Raw genomic sequence first — 16,479 nt, 5'->3', positions numbered from 1 at the left:
TTTAAATCCGTACCTGTTACATGTTATAAGATGATATATAGATATACAGATAGATTGATAAACTAGATATCAGTATTTCTATCATCTGTTGTATTATTGATGATCTATCCATTTCCTTTGCAATTATTTTAGCATATGTATATCTCTAATGCATTTTACATTACTTACCTGTCTGGAGCCTGGAATTTGTCTTGAAGAAATTCATTTCAAATCTTACCTTTATCGGAAAGCAGGGATTTTGTCTTTCACATGTCATCTGGCACTCCTTTCCCGTTAAAAAGCTGGTTCTACTTATGCTCTGAGGAGTGAATGAAATGTCATGGTCTATATACTGTCCCCACACCATAATGATGTCAGCATATAGGTTGTCTTCGGTGACAGCCTCATTAGATGCGTGAATTATCTTTCTTGTCACCTCTCGGACCTGGGAAAAGAACCAATTTACCTTAAGTGTCAAGTAGTACTTACTTCTCACAATCTGATAAAATGCTAAAATCAGGATGAATAGTAATAAAAGCTATCTCCTCCCACAACCCCTCCCTGGGATTAATGATATTGTAGAGTACTTTTAATGTCCAGCTTGAAGAAGTAGAAAAACAAAACAAAACAAAACGCTGGTGCCCAACGGAGATTTAAGACTTTTCAGTTACATTTTTCTTTGTATTTGCCAAATGAGCTGTTTATCTTTGATCTGTTCCTTCACAGATAATTTTGCAAACCTTGTTGTTTTTTGTTTGTTTGTTTGTTTGTTTTATACTGTAAGCTTTCTTTTTTTTTTCTTTTTTTTTTCTTTTTTTTTTTTTTTCCCCGTGTTTTCTTTTTCTTTAACAAATGGATTCTGCTGAGCAAAATGGATGCGCGGCAGTTCTGGGCTGTTTTGCATAACGAGAGCTCCTTGCGCAGCCCAGAAGACAGGCATGGCAGCAAATACATAGCAACTGGAAACTCTGCTTCATTATTCCAGGCAGGGAGAAGTCACAAAGTATTTCCTGAATCAGTTCTGTGAAATTTGCACAGAGATACATATGATTTTCAAGGGAACATTTGCAGACACCAACGCTATAGGCTCAGCTGACACTGGAGCCTTTGGAGCAAAATCAGCAGTCAGTTTGACATGATTAGGATATTGATATCACTCACAAATTCCTCCCTTATGAGGCATAACATTCCATCAATTAGGAGCCAAGCAACTGAATGGACAGCAGAGTAAAAGTCTAATAAATTTGAGGGTTATATAATGAACACGTAAGGCAGATACAGTAAAATAGAATTGGTGAGGACAAGAGTCAACATGGGACTTGCTAAGAACATCAGTCTTTATACTGAAATAGTCAAGAGTGCCACTCATCAGAAATACAAGTCCTTATATCAGTATTTGAATAACTTTGATGATCACAGGTCTCACAGTTTTTTTCTTCAAGTTCAGAAGAGTTTGTAATTGGAATTTCTCAACTATGTTCTGTTCTATCACTTTATAATAATCCTCAGCCTTGAAAGAATCATAAAATCATAGAACTATAAAATGGCTTAGGTTGCAAGAGATCTTAAAGATCCTTGAGCTTCCACTCCCTGCCATAGGTAGAATTGCCGATCACTAGATCGGGCTGCATCACCCAACTTGGCCTTGAACATCTCCAGGTTGGACTTCTACCTTACACTCACTTTATTGGTTTCTTTTTAAAAATTATGAGTAGTTAGTCAATAGTAAAAGAAAGGATGGAATAACGTACGTAGGGAAAAACAGCCATGGCACTAGTTTTATCATATCTTCAACTTGTAACAGAGAAGCTTTCTTGTCAGATATAATCAAATTCTATGAAACCGTGTAAGGTTTTTTAAATGTGTTTTACTTCACAAGAATGTTCTCTAATGAGTCTAAAAATAGGCAGTTTGTAGAGCCTGGAAATTTAGTTGTGCAAATGTCAGGTTTTCCTCTCCAAGCACTAAATTATGTAGCTTAGAAATCATGTTATTTGATTAATAACATGAGTTGCAGGTGACATTAACACTAATTTCTCTTCTTCGTCCATGTGGTGGTTAAAATAACAAGACTTTGAGCCCATTAAAAGTCAGGTTTCAAGAAATGATGACAAACCAGGAATAGTAAGCCTAGCTGAAATCACTGTACACTGCAATGGAGAATTTTTCACTCGCTTCCCTATGCAGATACTTTTTGTTCAGAATTTTCTCACTGCTATTTTCTAATCACATGGTCTGTAAAGATTTGTAAATACTGCAAAGTCTTCTTAGCTTAGTAAACTGAACCTTCTAAAAAATAAAATTCGGGTTTGATAGTAATATTTTCCAACTAAGGTATGTTAATCACTGTGGCAACATTGTGTATTTGTACACATACATATAGATTGTTGTATATGCATTATGTTTATTTATTTAATAACCATTCCTGTCTTTCTTTCCTGAATAAGGAGTCATAAAATCATCAGCATCTTTATGTAGTAACAAAATTCTGGAGACCAAGTGGTGCAACTTTCTGCTACAAGAAAGAAACAGGCTATTTAAAGCTCCAGGAGCAGCAAGCTTTTGGCTTTTAGATATTTGCTATGAGGGATACTCCAGAAGTAGTCTAGATAGTCTATTGTGACATTTAATAATTCTCACAGGAAAGCATTTTTCTTATATCGAGAAAAAATATGGAGTAACACGTAGCTGTTGGCTCTTGCTTTGTCAGTGTGCATCACTGTGAAGAAAGTACCTTCCTCTTTCTGTAATAGCCTCTTCAGCATGAGGGGACTATGTCTAGGGCTACCCTATGGTTCCTTTTCTCAAGGCTGAGCAATAACAACCCTGTGTCTACTGGTTGCCCTGCAACTGAAGGGAGTCCTGGCTGCCCATTCTATGGTCCAGCTTTTCTTGCTGTTTGATTTCTTGGCATAAATGGAGGCTTTTTGTGGCAGGTGTGTTTACAGCCAATGTTTCACATGGTATACTTTCTAACCAAGGGCAGCCGGACTCCATTGTATCGAATGCTGGGATCCCATCCTCGAGGTTGACTGAGTCCATCTTCATAGGCTGGTGGGAGCCATCTAGCCAAGGCTGTGTTGGATGCTCCCCATCTAGTGTGCTCCCTGGGAAAAAAGAAGAAAATAAAGAATTGCACACAAAGAACCTTCACCTCTGAATAATTCTGAATATAAAATATTGTCAGCCACAGGACAATATTCCCTTGTAACAAGATGTTCATATAGTGATCTCAGCAAAGGAATCAGTTATTGGTCTTCATGTAAGCCAATATCAATTTAACAAGTAGACATGCTATCTGACTCATGTTTCTAATTTATGTTGGTTACCTTTTGATGTCTTTGAAGTACTTGCGATGTTGTGACTTGCTGATAATGAACTCACATTCCTATGGAGTCAGAAATACTGGTAAGGGCTTTCACATTTTTTAAAAAGATGCTTGTTTAGAGGAATAGCTTGGGAATCAAGATTTAGGAGAATATGATGATGGAGCCTTACTATAAAAGTGAAGGAAGATTAAAAGGAAAAAAAAAAAAGGGGGGGGNTTCATTTAGTTGTTAATATCATCCAGCAGTTTTCCAATCAACACCTGTCTACACACACCTTGGGATTAGTGCAGACCAGTTTTCCATGCTGCTGCCAGCATTTTTGGAAGAAGGTAGGAGTGTAAAATGGCTCAGACAAGAGTTTAAGAGCAAAGGAATGTAGATAGCAGTAAGGTCATCCTTAATTAAACAGTCATAGGGCTTGACCCAGTTAGTTTTCCTACTATCATGAAAATCCCTATTGCATTTTCCTGAAGTGAAGAATATTTTAGGTGTTTTTTTACTGCTTGTTGATTTGCTTTGCATGATCTGTGCAATAAATTTTATAATTGCTAAACATATAAGAAATTGCTAAATATACAAGAATTGCTAAATATAAAAGAAAAAATACAGTTTTAGAAATGTACACAGTGATCTCTGACAGTAAAAATATAGCATGTTATAATATATGTTTATATTTCTATTGGGTACTGAAGAGGGAGCAGTTACTTTATTAATCCTCCATTGATCTCTGGCACACTGATATGACTCAATTTGCCAAGTAATATGACAGAGTAATGCACTTAATTATCCACAATAATTCACATTTGAAAGTTGAAGTATGTTTCAATAAAGCATTCAAATTAGTTACAGTTGATTTGTCTTTATTGAAATTGCATAAAATACTGCACATAGTGTAGTGCTATTTCACTCAATTAAAAATAATGAAATGTTAATTTTGCTGCTTAACTTGTGATTTTTCTCCTGATTGCTTTTATATTGTAGAAGCTCACTGGAACACTACTTTAGTAAAACCCCTCTCAGATGCCTTGTTATTATTCTATTAAACATGTTAATGCCTTGGAATCGTGCATGAGATATAAATGTTTTATCTAGGGTAGACAAAATGATGAGAATTTGGTATCATACTCTTACACAGTAGACAAATTTGATAACAATACATTCTGTTTATGGGAAGTGGAACTTTTCCTTCACTAGTGCAACTGTAGGATTACACTGTCTGGATATTGTTTTGACTCCCTTAGGAGGAAAGTGGAATTTCAAGATACTGCTTACTCTCCATATTTGTGTCTTCTGAATGACACCTAGCTTATATGTAAGTGAAGCAGCCATTCTAAAGGAAACATCCTGATTTCTTTTCATAGTTAACGGATTCAGTCAGTACTCTTTACTGTACATTCATTTACAGTACATTCTTTACCCTGGGTGTACCATATTCAAAACCATAACTCCTATAGTATAAGAGCTTCAAACTAACCATTGAGTCCTTGCCCAATAAAACTATTAAAGGCACAAAAATGAAACAAAAATCTGACAGATAAGTTTCCTGGTAGATGCTCAAATACCAAGCATCAAAAAATGCAATACAGTCATCTAAACTCCTGGCATCAAACCAGAAAAAGAGTCAACTCATGAGTGCCATCCTGTCATCCTGTACTATCTCTCACTATTATGAACAACTGAAGACACAATCTTGCAGTAGACATATCAGTACCTCTGAAGTGTAAGATTAGAGAACATTAATTTGCACCATGAGATGCCTTTCTTTTAGTACTGTAATTTCCCTGCCTTTGAATCACTTTCATTGCCCTAAACATTAAAAAAAACAGATATATCAATGCAATTAGTTGGGATAAAAATGACAAAACCAACCTAGGTGTACCTTATCTTCCAGTTTTCTTAATTATTATTGTACATTTAGTTTGCTTATTATCCACACATAAGCCTTCAGGCACACAAAAAAGTAAAATTTGTTGATATGTGTTACTAGTGAATGAGGATAATGACACTCATTTTTTGATGTCATGACAATAGTTTCCAAAGACAGTCATGCTCATACCGTTCTGTTATGCATTTGTTCCAGGATTTTTATGCAAAAATAAATTCTTTGGTGGCAGAATAAACATTTTGTAACTGCACTGATCTGTCCCAGATATGCAAATTGATTAAGTAAAGAATGTGTTAAGAAATTCCATGCTCACTTTTAAATATATTATCAATTTTTTTTTTTTAAAAAACAGCCAATTTTAGAAACTTCTATACAAATCCTCGTATTACTAGTTACCACAGAGAAAACAATGTTTTAGTATACCCTCAACTGTTTTTCTCCCCAAAAATGAAGAGAAAGACCTCAGCAACAATGCTTGAGTATTAGAAGCTTCAGCTGCGTGCTTCTATTTGGCTGCTTGGCCAATATTTTCAAGGTCCAACAGAGTTGTCAGTGCAAATATTATACTGTTAGTTCAGATTCCAAGCAATTCTGCAAGTGCCTGGAGGAATTCATGTATATCCAGATAGATATATGACATTGATGCATATTGGATTGTGTCCTTTCAACAAAAAGCTTAACATGCAAGTTCCTTACAAACGACTTGTGATGCAGAAATACTGATTCATCTCATTTAAAATGAGTGACTGAATAACAAAACTGCAGAATGTTCCCACTGTTCAGTAACCGTATTGCAGAATGCCTTAACCTGTGTAATGCTAATAGTCTTCCATTGGTCTGCCTTTCCATTTGTGAATTTAAGCCTAGGTAACCCAAGGCCAAGTATAAATATCATTTATCCTTATACTTGAAAGATCTCTTATTCTACATTTTACATCCTTATTGTATTGAAGTATTTTGAAAATATAGTCACTTGTGTTATGGTGAGTTTTGTAGGAAACAATCCTGACTTATACTAGGGTAGAAGTAGATAATAAGTAAACAATAAACATTCAGACAGCCAATCAGCACATTCATAAAAATAGATATATAAAACTATCACCTATAATTTTTATGTATATGTTCACTAAGTATTAAGGTTGTGGTAGAATTAAAAAAATGAGCATCTACTTGATTTTATTATTGTTCATTTTGAAGATGTAACTCTTTCCTGTTCAACATTGTTCTAATTTAATGAAAGATGGAAGTTGGGTGAGAATTCAATCTCTTTAATTCATATCTACTGAATAAGTCCACTCTGTGTTTAGAGCTCCTTACATAATCTTAGAAGCTTTCAAAGGTAGAGCCTCTCTGCAAAAATTAGTGCACTTAATTTGAGATGAAGAGTATTTACCCTTGGGAGCTCTAAGTGGCGTCTCATTTAGAGAGACAGTGATGTCAGATGATTGAACTCATCTACCCAGTTTTTCTAGGAAAAATAAAGGTAAATTATTGAGTTTAAAGAGAGAGAAGGAAGGAAAGACAGAGAAAGGACAAAAAAAAGAGGAAAGATTTTTCAGGGCATAATCCTTATCATACATACCTATTATTGCAGGCACCAGTGATGAGTCGATACTTATTAGCTAAGCAATTGCTTGGACATTTTGGTGGCAACATATAAGGCAGACATCCAGAAATGTTAGCAATCATAGTAAGCAGATCAGCTGATAAATGATCTGAAAGGAAGAACCCAAATATTCTGTTGACATAAGGCTTCTATAGGAGAAAAGACATTATTGTCTGCAGCAATTACAGCATTTGCTTTTCTTTCTGGGAAAGAGCATTAGTTAGATGTGTTGCAGTAGGTAGTCTTAGGGACTTAGAGGACATATAAAGTGTGAAGAGCTATTTTTATTATCTCGTGAGTAGAGAATAAGAGGAAAGCCATCTATCCATATCTGAGACCAGAGGTGGACCTGCTCATTCCTCTCCTTTGATCTTCCCCCTGCATTCTCTTCTCTTTCCATGCATTGTGGTCAAATCATTTGGCAAGTAATTACACTTAAAACAAAGGTGTAAAAAATACTGTTCAGGAGCAGATATATATTCCAATGGACAAAATCATGGGATGGGAAGGAAACCGAACATTAAAATTAGGATAGCTATACATCTATAGCTACTTGCAGAGAGGGAGAGGAATAGAATTATTGCCCAGAATTTGAGGGCCAGGGAAAAACAGGATGCATTTCTTACACTGCAAGCTCTGTCATAAGAGTGCCCCGGTGGAGCAGTGGTTAAAGACGCCGCCTTGCAACACTGGGGCCCGGGGTTCGAATCCCCCCTGTGGCGCAAGTGGTAGAAGTGCCGCTCTGCTACACAGAGGCTCGAATCCCGGGGGCTGGACTCGATGATCTCTAAGGTCCCTTCCAACCTGCACGAAACTATGAAACTATAAGAGTCCTTCTGATGAGGTGCAAATTTGTATTTCTCTGTGAGCTGGCAACCTCTCTCACACACATACCTGAAGAGCAGGTTGGAATTAAAGGTGAAAATGAAGGAAGAGCAGAATCCTTCCTGAAACCTTTGTCTTTCAAACTGACTGTAACCTTCATGTGATTAAAAAACAAACAAACAAACAAACAAAAACAAAACAAAAAACAAACAAAATAGTAGAAGCAGAAAGTGACTATTGCCCCTGCCTCCTCACTGCCTGCTGCAGGTCAGTCAGTCTCATCTCTTATCAGTTTAGCTCATCCAACCCCGAACTAGACTGATTTAGTCCATTATCAAGTGAAAAATGTAAGCCAGAAACAAACAAATGAAAAAAAGTTTCAATCAGCTGAAAAATGTTCCACTGAGCAATTAGAACCTGTGCAAGGTAGTGGTGAGAGCAGATAGAAAATGGGTTGCTTGACCAGCTATATAATGTTGCTATTATGTCCTAGCTACCCATGTTGAATTTGTGGATACAGATGCATTCACATGTTAGTTCAGGTTCAAAGTCATGCTCTGAATCCAATTCCCACCATCAGTATTTCTTAGGTATTGATTCATGTTTGCTTTAAAATGTTTTGTTCATTGTTTCACATAACACTACCTTTTGACACAGCAAATAAAATGCATTGGGTCTATCCAACTTCTGTGCAGACTGCATTGGTTCTGTAAATTTATGAGTTTTGTAGACTTTGTGACTTGAAAACTCCAGTTCTTCTAAAACTGTACCACTAGAAAGATCACTGTATCTCTGTGAGTCTGTAAATGTATAAATATACACATACAGAAATAGAAATATTTATAGTTCTACAAGAATCTCATTCATTTAGTACATCAGACATTTTCTGGAGGAAAAAAGGAAAAAAAGAAAAAGAAAAAGATAAGTTTGTTTGACTACAACACTCTAATACTTCAATACCTTGAATAATAGTGTCATGGTATAATATCAATACAGAGAATACATATTATAAATCTCCAGCTTACTTTAAGTGAAGGAATTATACTTTGAAGGAAAAAATATCTGAATTTTTGGCTTTCCTGACACCAGGGACTCATCTTGAAATTAATCTTGAAAGTAATCTTGAACAGCAACAATGTTTTACTTAGATAATTATACAGCACTGAACCTTCTTGATTACCTCCCTTTATTTCTTCATCTAGTATAAAAACAGTTGAAATATAAACAAATTGAAATAAAATTTACAACTGCAATGTATTATTAATTTTGGAAATATGAAAATATTTTCTTTAAACAAACTATCAGTAAGTTTGTCTGTTTCCAGAGGCAATATATTTCAAAGTGCCTGCGTCATAGTGTGATAGGAATTGTTTTATTTTGCTTGTGAGCTCTGTCACAGAAGCACATAACCCCAAAACATTTCACTATAAACAAGAAGTTTACAACAATATGTATATGCAAGACTATTTATAGACAATATGGTCATGAGTTCAAAGGATGGCAATAGCAAAGTGCTGCTCTCCTCAACTGTGGGAACACAGTCAACTCTCCAGTAAAGAAAAATGTGTCTACATGGGGTGCTTTTAAAAGAACAAGGAGAGCATCCTGGCCCCAGGATGGGGACAAGATATGTATATCTTCCTGAAGTAAAAAAAAAAAATAAAAGAAGCTATTACAGTTTTTATCTAAAAGACCATATTCAAGAAATCAAAAGGTATTTTTACTGATGTGTTTACCAGTTGGATGCAAAGAACGCTTGTATTTCTTGCAAACTTTTTGTTTCAATACTTGAATTGACATTTCCATTCGTTCCGCTGCTTGGGAAATATCTTGACTGTCTTGTTCTGGAAATTTTGAGAAGGTCAGCAATGAGGTAGGACTTGCTATTCCCTTCCCTTGGATATTTCTATAATGAAAATAAAACAAAGAACTCATTAATAGGTGTAATTGTCTATGTTGGGCATGTTCTAAGTTTGAGGTATAACTTGAATGAAAGAATTTGCTTGGTAAGCAAAAATGAAAACTACATTTTTACTTTGTTTTGCAAGGAAAATTCTGGAAAGAGCCCTTCTGTTGAGCACACACAACAGCATTAAAGTTTGTGTGAAGCTGTCAGGATGAAACAAAATCTGATATGGTGGACAAAGTCTGCAGCACAAAGTAGCTGAGAAGACTCGTGAAGAATAATCAAAACATAGAACTCCTCCTACTGAGACATCTAAGTGAATAGGCTTCATTTTTATGTAACATTTAATATCACTGACCATCTCAGTCATTACAGATAGATTCCTGGGAGGAAGATTGTTTATATTTGCCAGATGCTCAGTTACTGAGTCTCAGTTCAGATCAACATTAAAATATATGCATATCTATATACACAAAATAAATTCTCCAAAAGTAAAATCTATGCATTGCCATCCAGCATCTGATATTCTGTTTCTGAGATTTTTATTTTTTATTTTTTAGATATTCCAAGCCAGATCAAATGCCTTAGACATTTGCTGCTGTTCTGATCTCCCATAACAGCAGCACTGTACAGAATATAAAGGGAGTATCTTCATTCTGAAAACACGTATGTACATGGCTACTGTTGCTGTAAGACCAAGGTTGTGGGAATACAAGAAAAGCTGTTCAGAGCAGCAGTGTGGAGCGAGATAAACAGCATGAGAACCAAGGACACCTCTGCAAGGAGAAGAAGAGTCTCACAGCTCTGATTGGATATGTGCCTGCATGGACAGTTGAAAAGTGTTTTGTAGAATGCTTTGTTGACATGTAAGATGTTTGGGAAAGTTGTAAGGGCGGATGGGAAAGTTAGAAAATAACAACTTGTGAAGGTATATAAGGGATGTGAGAACTTGTAATAAACGATTTGGATCGTTCACATCTGAGTCCGTGCCTCAAACGCTGCACAAGGTAGCACTAACTGAAGTATGATGTCAAGTGGGTTTCTCCAACTGTAACTATAACAATGGATTCAAAACATTGAAAATGATTTTGCAATTCATTATGCATATAGTCTCATAGACAATCAAACTGAGTTGGCATAGATTGTTACAAAATACAGTAAAACATATTAAGTTTGGGGTTTTACAATTCAGATCCTTTGAAACTGCTGAGACATGGTAAGCAAAGAATAATATAATCACTCAGATTCCTGAATTAAACACCTGATGTGAGGAAACCTATTTGTTCAGTTCAACCACAATTCAAGGTTAAGCTGAGGTCTAAGGAAAAAACAAACAAACATTTATTTTGTTTCAGACAGCTTGTAGCTCAGACCCCAAGATCAGAAATTCAGCAAACATCAGGTTGCACTACTATACATGGAATGATTAAGAGTTTTCCGATTCTAACCTGAAAAAGATATTGCCTTTTCATCTCAGAACTGCCTTTTCAGTCTCAAAGATAGCACAGAGCTCATCTGTATTGCACTGCAGCTTCCTTCAATTATTTGTAAGCCTAAGTAAAATAAGTTTTCACAGTGCTGCGACCTCTATAACTTCCAGTATTTCAAATATGCAGTCAGAAGCACTTCTTTCTTGTTTTAGCCTTTGTGCTGACTAAAGCTTTTAATTCAAGTATACAGCATTCTTTGTTACAAAGGGAAAAGGCACTAGCAGTTCCAGATTCATATGATATGAAAATGTAGAATTATATAATTTAAGGAGTTAAACGCATCCCCTCCTCAAGACAATAATGAGATTAGTTAATAGTTCAGTCCTTGGTACTTTGCAAATTGCCAAAGACTTGTGTCTTAGAGGCAGGTGCTGAGCATGTGTAACAGCCTGGATTAAAACAGCAAGAAGTCTCTCAATAAGCTGATTAAATCCATGAGGTACTGAATTAAATAAGAGCATGCAACAGAAATAGTTTTTACTGCTGTTAATTTTTAACAGTCCTACTATTTTACACCAGTTAACACAAGAGTAAATTATATTCTCATGGACATAAGGTTTCTAATGCTGGCACAGGACACTTGTGCATCAGATGGGATAAAACAGGAATGCAAGTGCTGATACTAATATACATCTTTGGATGCTCTGCTGACAGTGTAAGCCTTCGCCCTGTGGCTGCTTATAGGGTTAAATCCAAACTGCAAAAGACATAAACAGCTCACACATTGCTTTTACTAACAGTGTTCTGCCCAAAGAAATATCCAAAGATCATAAACAATTCCTGTCAGATCAAATGCTTAATTTAAAAGCTTTGGATTACTGATCTAATTTTCAAGTTCTGCTGTTGAAACAGGAAAGGAAAGGGCTAAAAAGGAGAGAGAAGGAAAAGGAGAGGGTAGAGGAAGGGAGGAGAGTAGGAGAAGGGAAAAGATCTTATTTGTTTACCTTTTCTGTAATATATCTATAATTATTACTGGACCATCTCTCCTATGAGGCAAGGCTGGGACTCCTCCTGGAGAACAGGTGGCTTAAATTGGTGTCTGCAAGTACCAGTAAGGAGAGTGAAAGTAGAATGGAGCCAGGTTCTTTTCATTGGTACCCAGTATGAGAGGCAATGGGCACAAACTGGAACATGGGAGGTTCTGTCTGAGCACCAGGAGCACTTCTGCGCTGCATGGTGATGGAGCACCAGCACAGGCTGCCCAGAGGCTGTGGAGTCTCCTTTGAGATACCCAAAAAAGGCACCTGGATGAGGTGGTGGTTTGGCATGCTGCTCTAGGTGTCCCTGCTGGAGCAGGAGCTGTGCTAGATGCAAACCTCAGACACTATGTGAGTCTGTTACTATCATAAAGGCCTTTAAAGGGACCCCTGTGATATCAACTTTGTATAATGCCACATATTCAGTATTTTGAGGGAAGTTAAAAAGTCCAGTGACCCAGTGATTTATCTGGGGTGAATATATAGCTTCATTTTAATCAAACTTCTATTAGGAAACCCTTTTGCTGAATAAATTCACTTTATCTGTTTTTATTTATTTATTTTTACCTTTTCAGAGCATATTGTGTAGCATAATCCACCAGATTAGAAGCCTTCTGGATAGCCTCAGTAATGCAGTTATCTTCAATTTCTTCTCAACAGAAGAACAAAACAACATAACAGGAAAAAAAAAAAGAAAAAAAAAAGATATTTATTTAAATAAACTTATAAAATAAATAGGTTTGCAATACTGTCATATGCAATTATTCCCCATTAAAATATCTCTGTTATTTACTGCTGTGTTTTCTGATCTTTCTGAAAAATAAGTTAAGAGTAGTAAATCATTTCTTCCATAATGTATGAAGTGTTAGGCTTTCCCTTGTTTTCTTCCAGCATAAATTCAGCTACATATATCGTGTAGTGCTACACCTACAAGTCCATCTGAGAACGTGTTGTTATGTGAGGATTATGCTCTATAGGCTTCATGTGGATGCTGCATAAGGCTGTCCTTGGATTGAAAGGACAAATCCAAGCTCACGTTGCAGGTAGCATGAGCCATTCATATGATTCATTTAATGTTATTCGGATTTGTTACAACTGAAAATGCTTTTAAGTCTAAGTTAAAATTAGAGACTGATCTTTACAGTTAACACAGACTTTTAGAATTTGATACAGAAAGATTTTAAATTATACTTAAGGGTTTTGTCTCTGTGAAATATATTTTGCTTAAAGTATTTTTCATCATGGCATATTGATTTAGGCTCTAATTCAGAGGAGATCCATCTTCTATACCTAAATTCCACTCTCTCTCATTCTTTTCCATTTATTCATATGTTCATTTTCTGTTAACTAACTTAAAATATAACCTCATTTTAAACTATATATTTACCAGCAATTAATATGGGAGCATCAAGCAGAGAATCCACTATAGAAAATCAATCTGATCCTGTTTCACAGAGATAGTCCGAAATCTGTTTACCATCTAAAATAATGTCTTGGATATTGGTTCAGGGGTTATTTATTTTATAGTCTGGATATCACTGTATTTACTTATTTTATCTGTTATTTTATCTGTTATTCTATAGTTACATCAGATGAAGATCTTTCCCTTCCAAACCTTATCTAACAGTTAAGGAAATGTAAATATTGAAAAAATTATTGACAAATAAATATTGAAAAAATCCTGTTTCTTCACAATCTCTATTAATGTAAAAATCAGCCTCTTGAAAATAATACTTTCAAAAATCAGTCTTGTATCTATTGTACTAGTCTACCAAACCTCACTGATTTAGACTGATCAGATGTAAAATAAATGGCTCTGGTACTCAAAAATGTGGGATTTTATCAATTAAATATAGGTGCTTCTGCAGTCTGAGATGCTCTGAAGTCCCTCCAGTAGCCCAGAGGGTGCTAATGGGAACAGATCCATGGAGATGTGCAGCCTCATGGGACAGCAGCAGTGTACCAGCTGGCACATCACATGGCAACTGACTGCAGTCCAGAGTGAGTAAAGGTAGTGACTTTCACTCTGGTAGAGAAATCCAGCCATCATGCTTCTAAACATTACAGTTGACATATGGATGCCACTAAGAAAATTCAATCAATTTTAGACATACATACATAACTGAGATACACAGCATGTGTCGTGTTCACCATTGTCGAGTGATGAAGGTGCATTTCAAAAGCAAGTGCTCATGGAATAATTCTCATGGAAGTCAGATCGAGTATTTTTCACATTAAAAAGAAAATAAAAGATTAAGCTAAATTGCTCAATGAAATAAAATGATATATGTTTTATCTGTTACTTACCAAAGACGACATCTTTGCCAGTCTGAAGGAAAGAGAAGAAAACAGCTGTGAAGGCTATAGCTGCTGAAATTCCCAAAACAATTAACACTTTCATCTAGAATAAAGAAAAGAGAAATGTTTACAAAATATATACCTTTATTTTACTGATAATGATAAGCCATATTAGAAATAATTTCATGTGTGTAGTAAATTTTATTATTAAATTAGACTTGTAGCCAAATTTTTAAGTGTGTTATTGAAATTTATTCATTTTTAGAAATAATTTTATTTCCTTTTCTCTATTTTCATTCTTTATTAATTCTTTTCCCCCTCAGGAAAATTTTAACACAAGGCGATACAACACTTATCTTTACGCCATGATATGTTCTGACAGTATTAGCAATGTTTAGCCTACATAATAGAAGTTAAGCAATATTTCACCATTTGTTTTGAACTTCTGTGTCTTAATATGGTTTGATTACAATTTTGCATTACACACAAGACAGTGAAACTGGACAAACTAAGTGTAACATCTATCAGACCTGACTGTAGTCCTGTCCATGTATAACTGTAATAACAAAGCTGTGCAACAAATATATTCACATTGCAAATATTCCATTTCAGTACACTGGCTTGCTGATAGTTTTTACAGCAGTGCAAATACATATATAAAGTATCCAAGAAGCAATATTTTTTACATGCTACACTGTGATCAATAAAGAAAATAATAAATTAACAAATCAACTACAAATTCAGGGTAGTAGACCCAAAGGAAGTCAATAAGAAAGCACCCCTTATTTTCCACGAGTTAATATGATGAAGTTGCTCTGGAAAACGGCAAGAAAAGTTTCATAGTCTGACCTTTTGTCTGCTGAGCAGCTGATCTTCTACAGTTCTGTGCTTTATTGATGTCAGTAACAGTCCTGAAATATTAAAGTGAAGTACTTTCCTGGGGCCCAGCCTACACTATCCGCTTGATGCAGTGCTACTCACTCAAGCTTTGAAAGTGCAAATGATTTCAAAAATCTTTTTTTTCGACACGGTATCCTCACACAGTACAGAAACGGATGTCAGAGCTTTAGTTCCTTTTTTTTTTTTTTTTTTTTTTTCCCTCATAATAACTAAAAAGTTACCTTTGTAGTTATTTCTCACATTACATTTCTTTTTAAAGGAAATGGAGAGGAAATTTACCGAAGTACAGTTTTCATTAGTTCATTTTGTCAATAAGTTTGGAAAAAAAGGTAAATCTGTATCCTCCTTTACCTTTTCTAGTATTGACTCTTTAACAAAATGATTGTTCTTTCCTCTGTTGATAGCCCCCAGGTTGCCTATCAAGTTTCTTGAATGGCCATTTACTTTGTATTGCTCTCTGGAGTTATTTATTTTACATTTTTTAGGCTGCTTCTTTTTATTTATACTTTTTCTTATGAAGTCAATATTTTGACCTAAGGGATTTTTTTGTTTGCTTGTTTTTCATTTCCTATTTGGCAGAGAGATCAAATCAGCCCTGGAATCAGGATTGAGATTTCCATTTCATTTCTGCTGGTCTTTACAGGGAAATCACAAGGTGGAGCCAAAGATCAGTGCTTTACTCTTTGTCATGGCTAATAAGCAGAGGCTGAGTAGCAGGGAGCATACTGGAGCTTCTGTGCATCATACACGGTGACCAAAGAAAACTCATGAACATGGGAACAAGTTGGAGGCAAAACATAAGGCTATTATTATGGCAAAATTAAGTTTAATCCTGTTCCCTGCATGAATAGGTAGACTTGGGTGAAAAGAAAGCAGAGAGGGAAAAGGGAAAGACCTTTTCCCTCTCTGCTAATAAGATAAGCGGGCTTCTGCTACTTAAATGGAGGCCTTTTCCTTACATAAGCAAATGTAAAAAAGATTGACCTTTTACATGGTACAGCAAAACACTGAGAAAAGCAGATACATTCCGATCTCCTAACAGAATAAAGAGCTTTCAACTGTCACCTTTCACATACTTCACAAGTACCTTGGGTCTCACTTCTGGGAACTTAGGGACATTCTTAACACATAAAAATGGGCCTGCTTATCTCTGCAGTTACAGTCAAAAATTGGAGCTTTCTTGAAGAGTTAAAGAAGATCTTCCTTAACATTTAAATTAGAACCACAAGCATTGCTCATTATTTACACTTGAAGTAATGGTAAGTAATGGACTGTATTCTGTTA

At 35.6% G+C, this 16,479-nt stretch overlaps 1 protein-coding gene across 1 annotated transcript in view; it reads right to left on the bottom strand.

Moving 5' to 3' along the window:
- The window catches only part of TPO (thyroid peroxidase), a 36,137-nt gene extending 21,736 nt beyond the window's left edge, over positions 1-14,401 (bottom strand). The window contains exons 1-6 of the mRNA XM_032443884.1: positions 14,305-14,401; positions 12,565-12,646; positions 9,361-9,530; positions 6,776-6,908; positions 2,957-3,086; positions 218-445 (exon numbers count right to left, since the gene is read on the bottom strand). Coding sequence (XP_032299775.1) covers positions 218-445; positions 2,957-3,086; positions 6,776-6,908; positions 9,361-9,530; positions 12,565-12,646; positions 14,305-14,398 — 837 coding nt within the window. The 5' untranslated portion in view covers positions 14,399-14,401. The remainder of the gene's footprint in view (positions 1-217; positions 446-2,956; positions 3,087-6,775; positions 6,909-9,360; positions 9,531-12,564; positions 12,647-14,304) is intronic.
- Positions 14,402-16,479: the final 2,078 nt, after the last annotated feature.

Source organism: Coturnix japonica, chromosome 3 (genome assembly GCF_001577835.2).
Source record: "Coturnix japonica isolate 7356 chromosome 3, Coturnix japonica 2.1, whole genome shotgun sequence".
Taxonomy (NCBI): domain Eukaryota; kingdom Metazoa; phylum Chordata; class Aves; order Galliformes; family Phasianidae; genus Coturnix; species Coturnix japonica.
The sequence above is the reverse complement of the archived record's forward strand: the minus strand, read 5'-3'. Positions and strand labels throughout refer to the sequence as shown.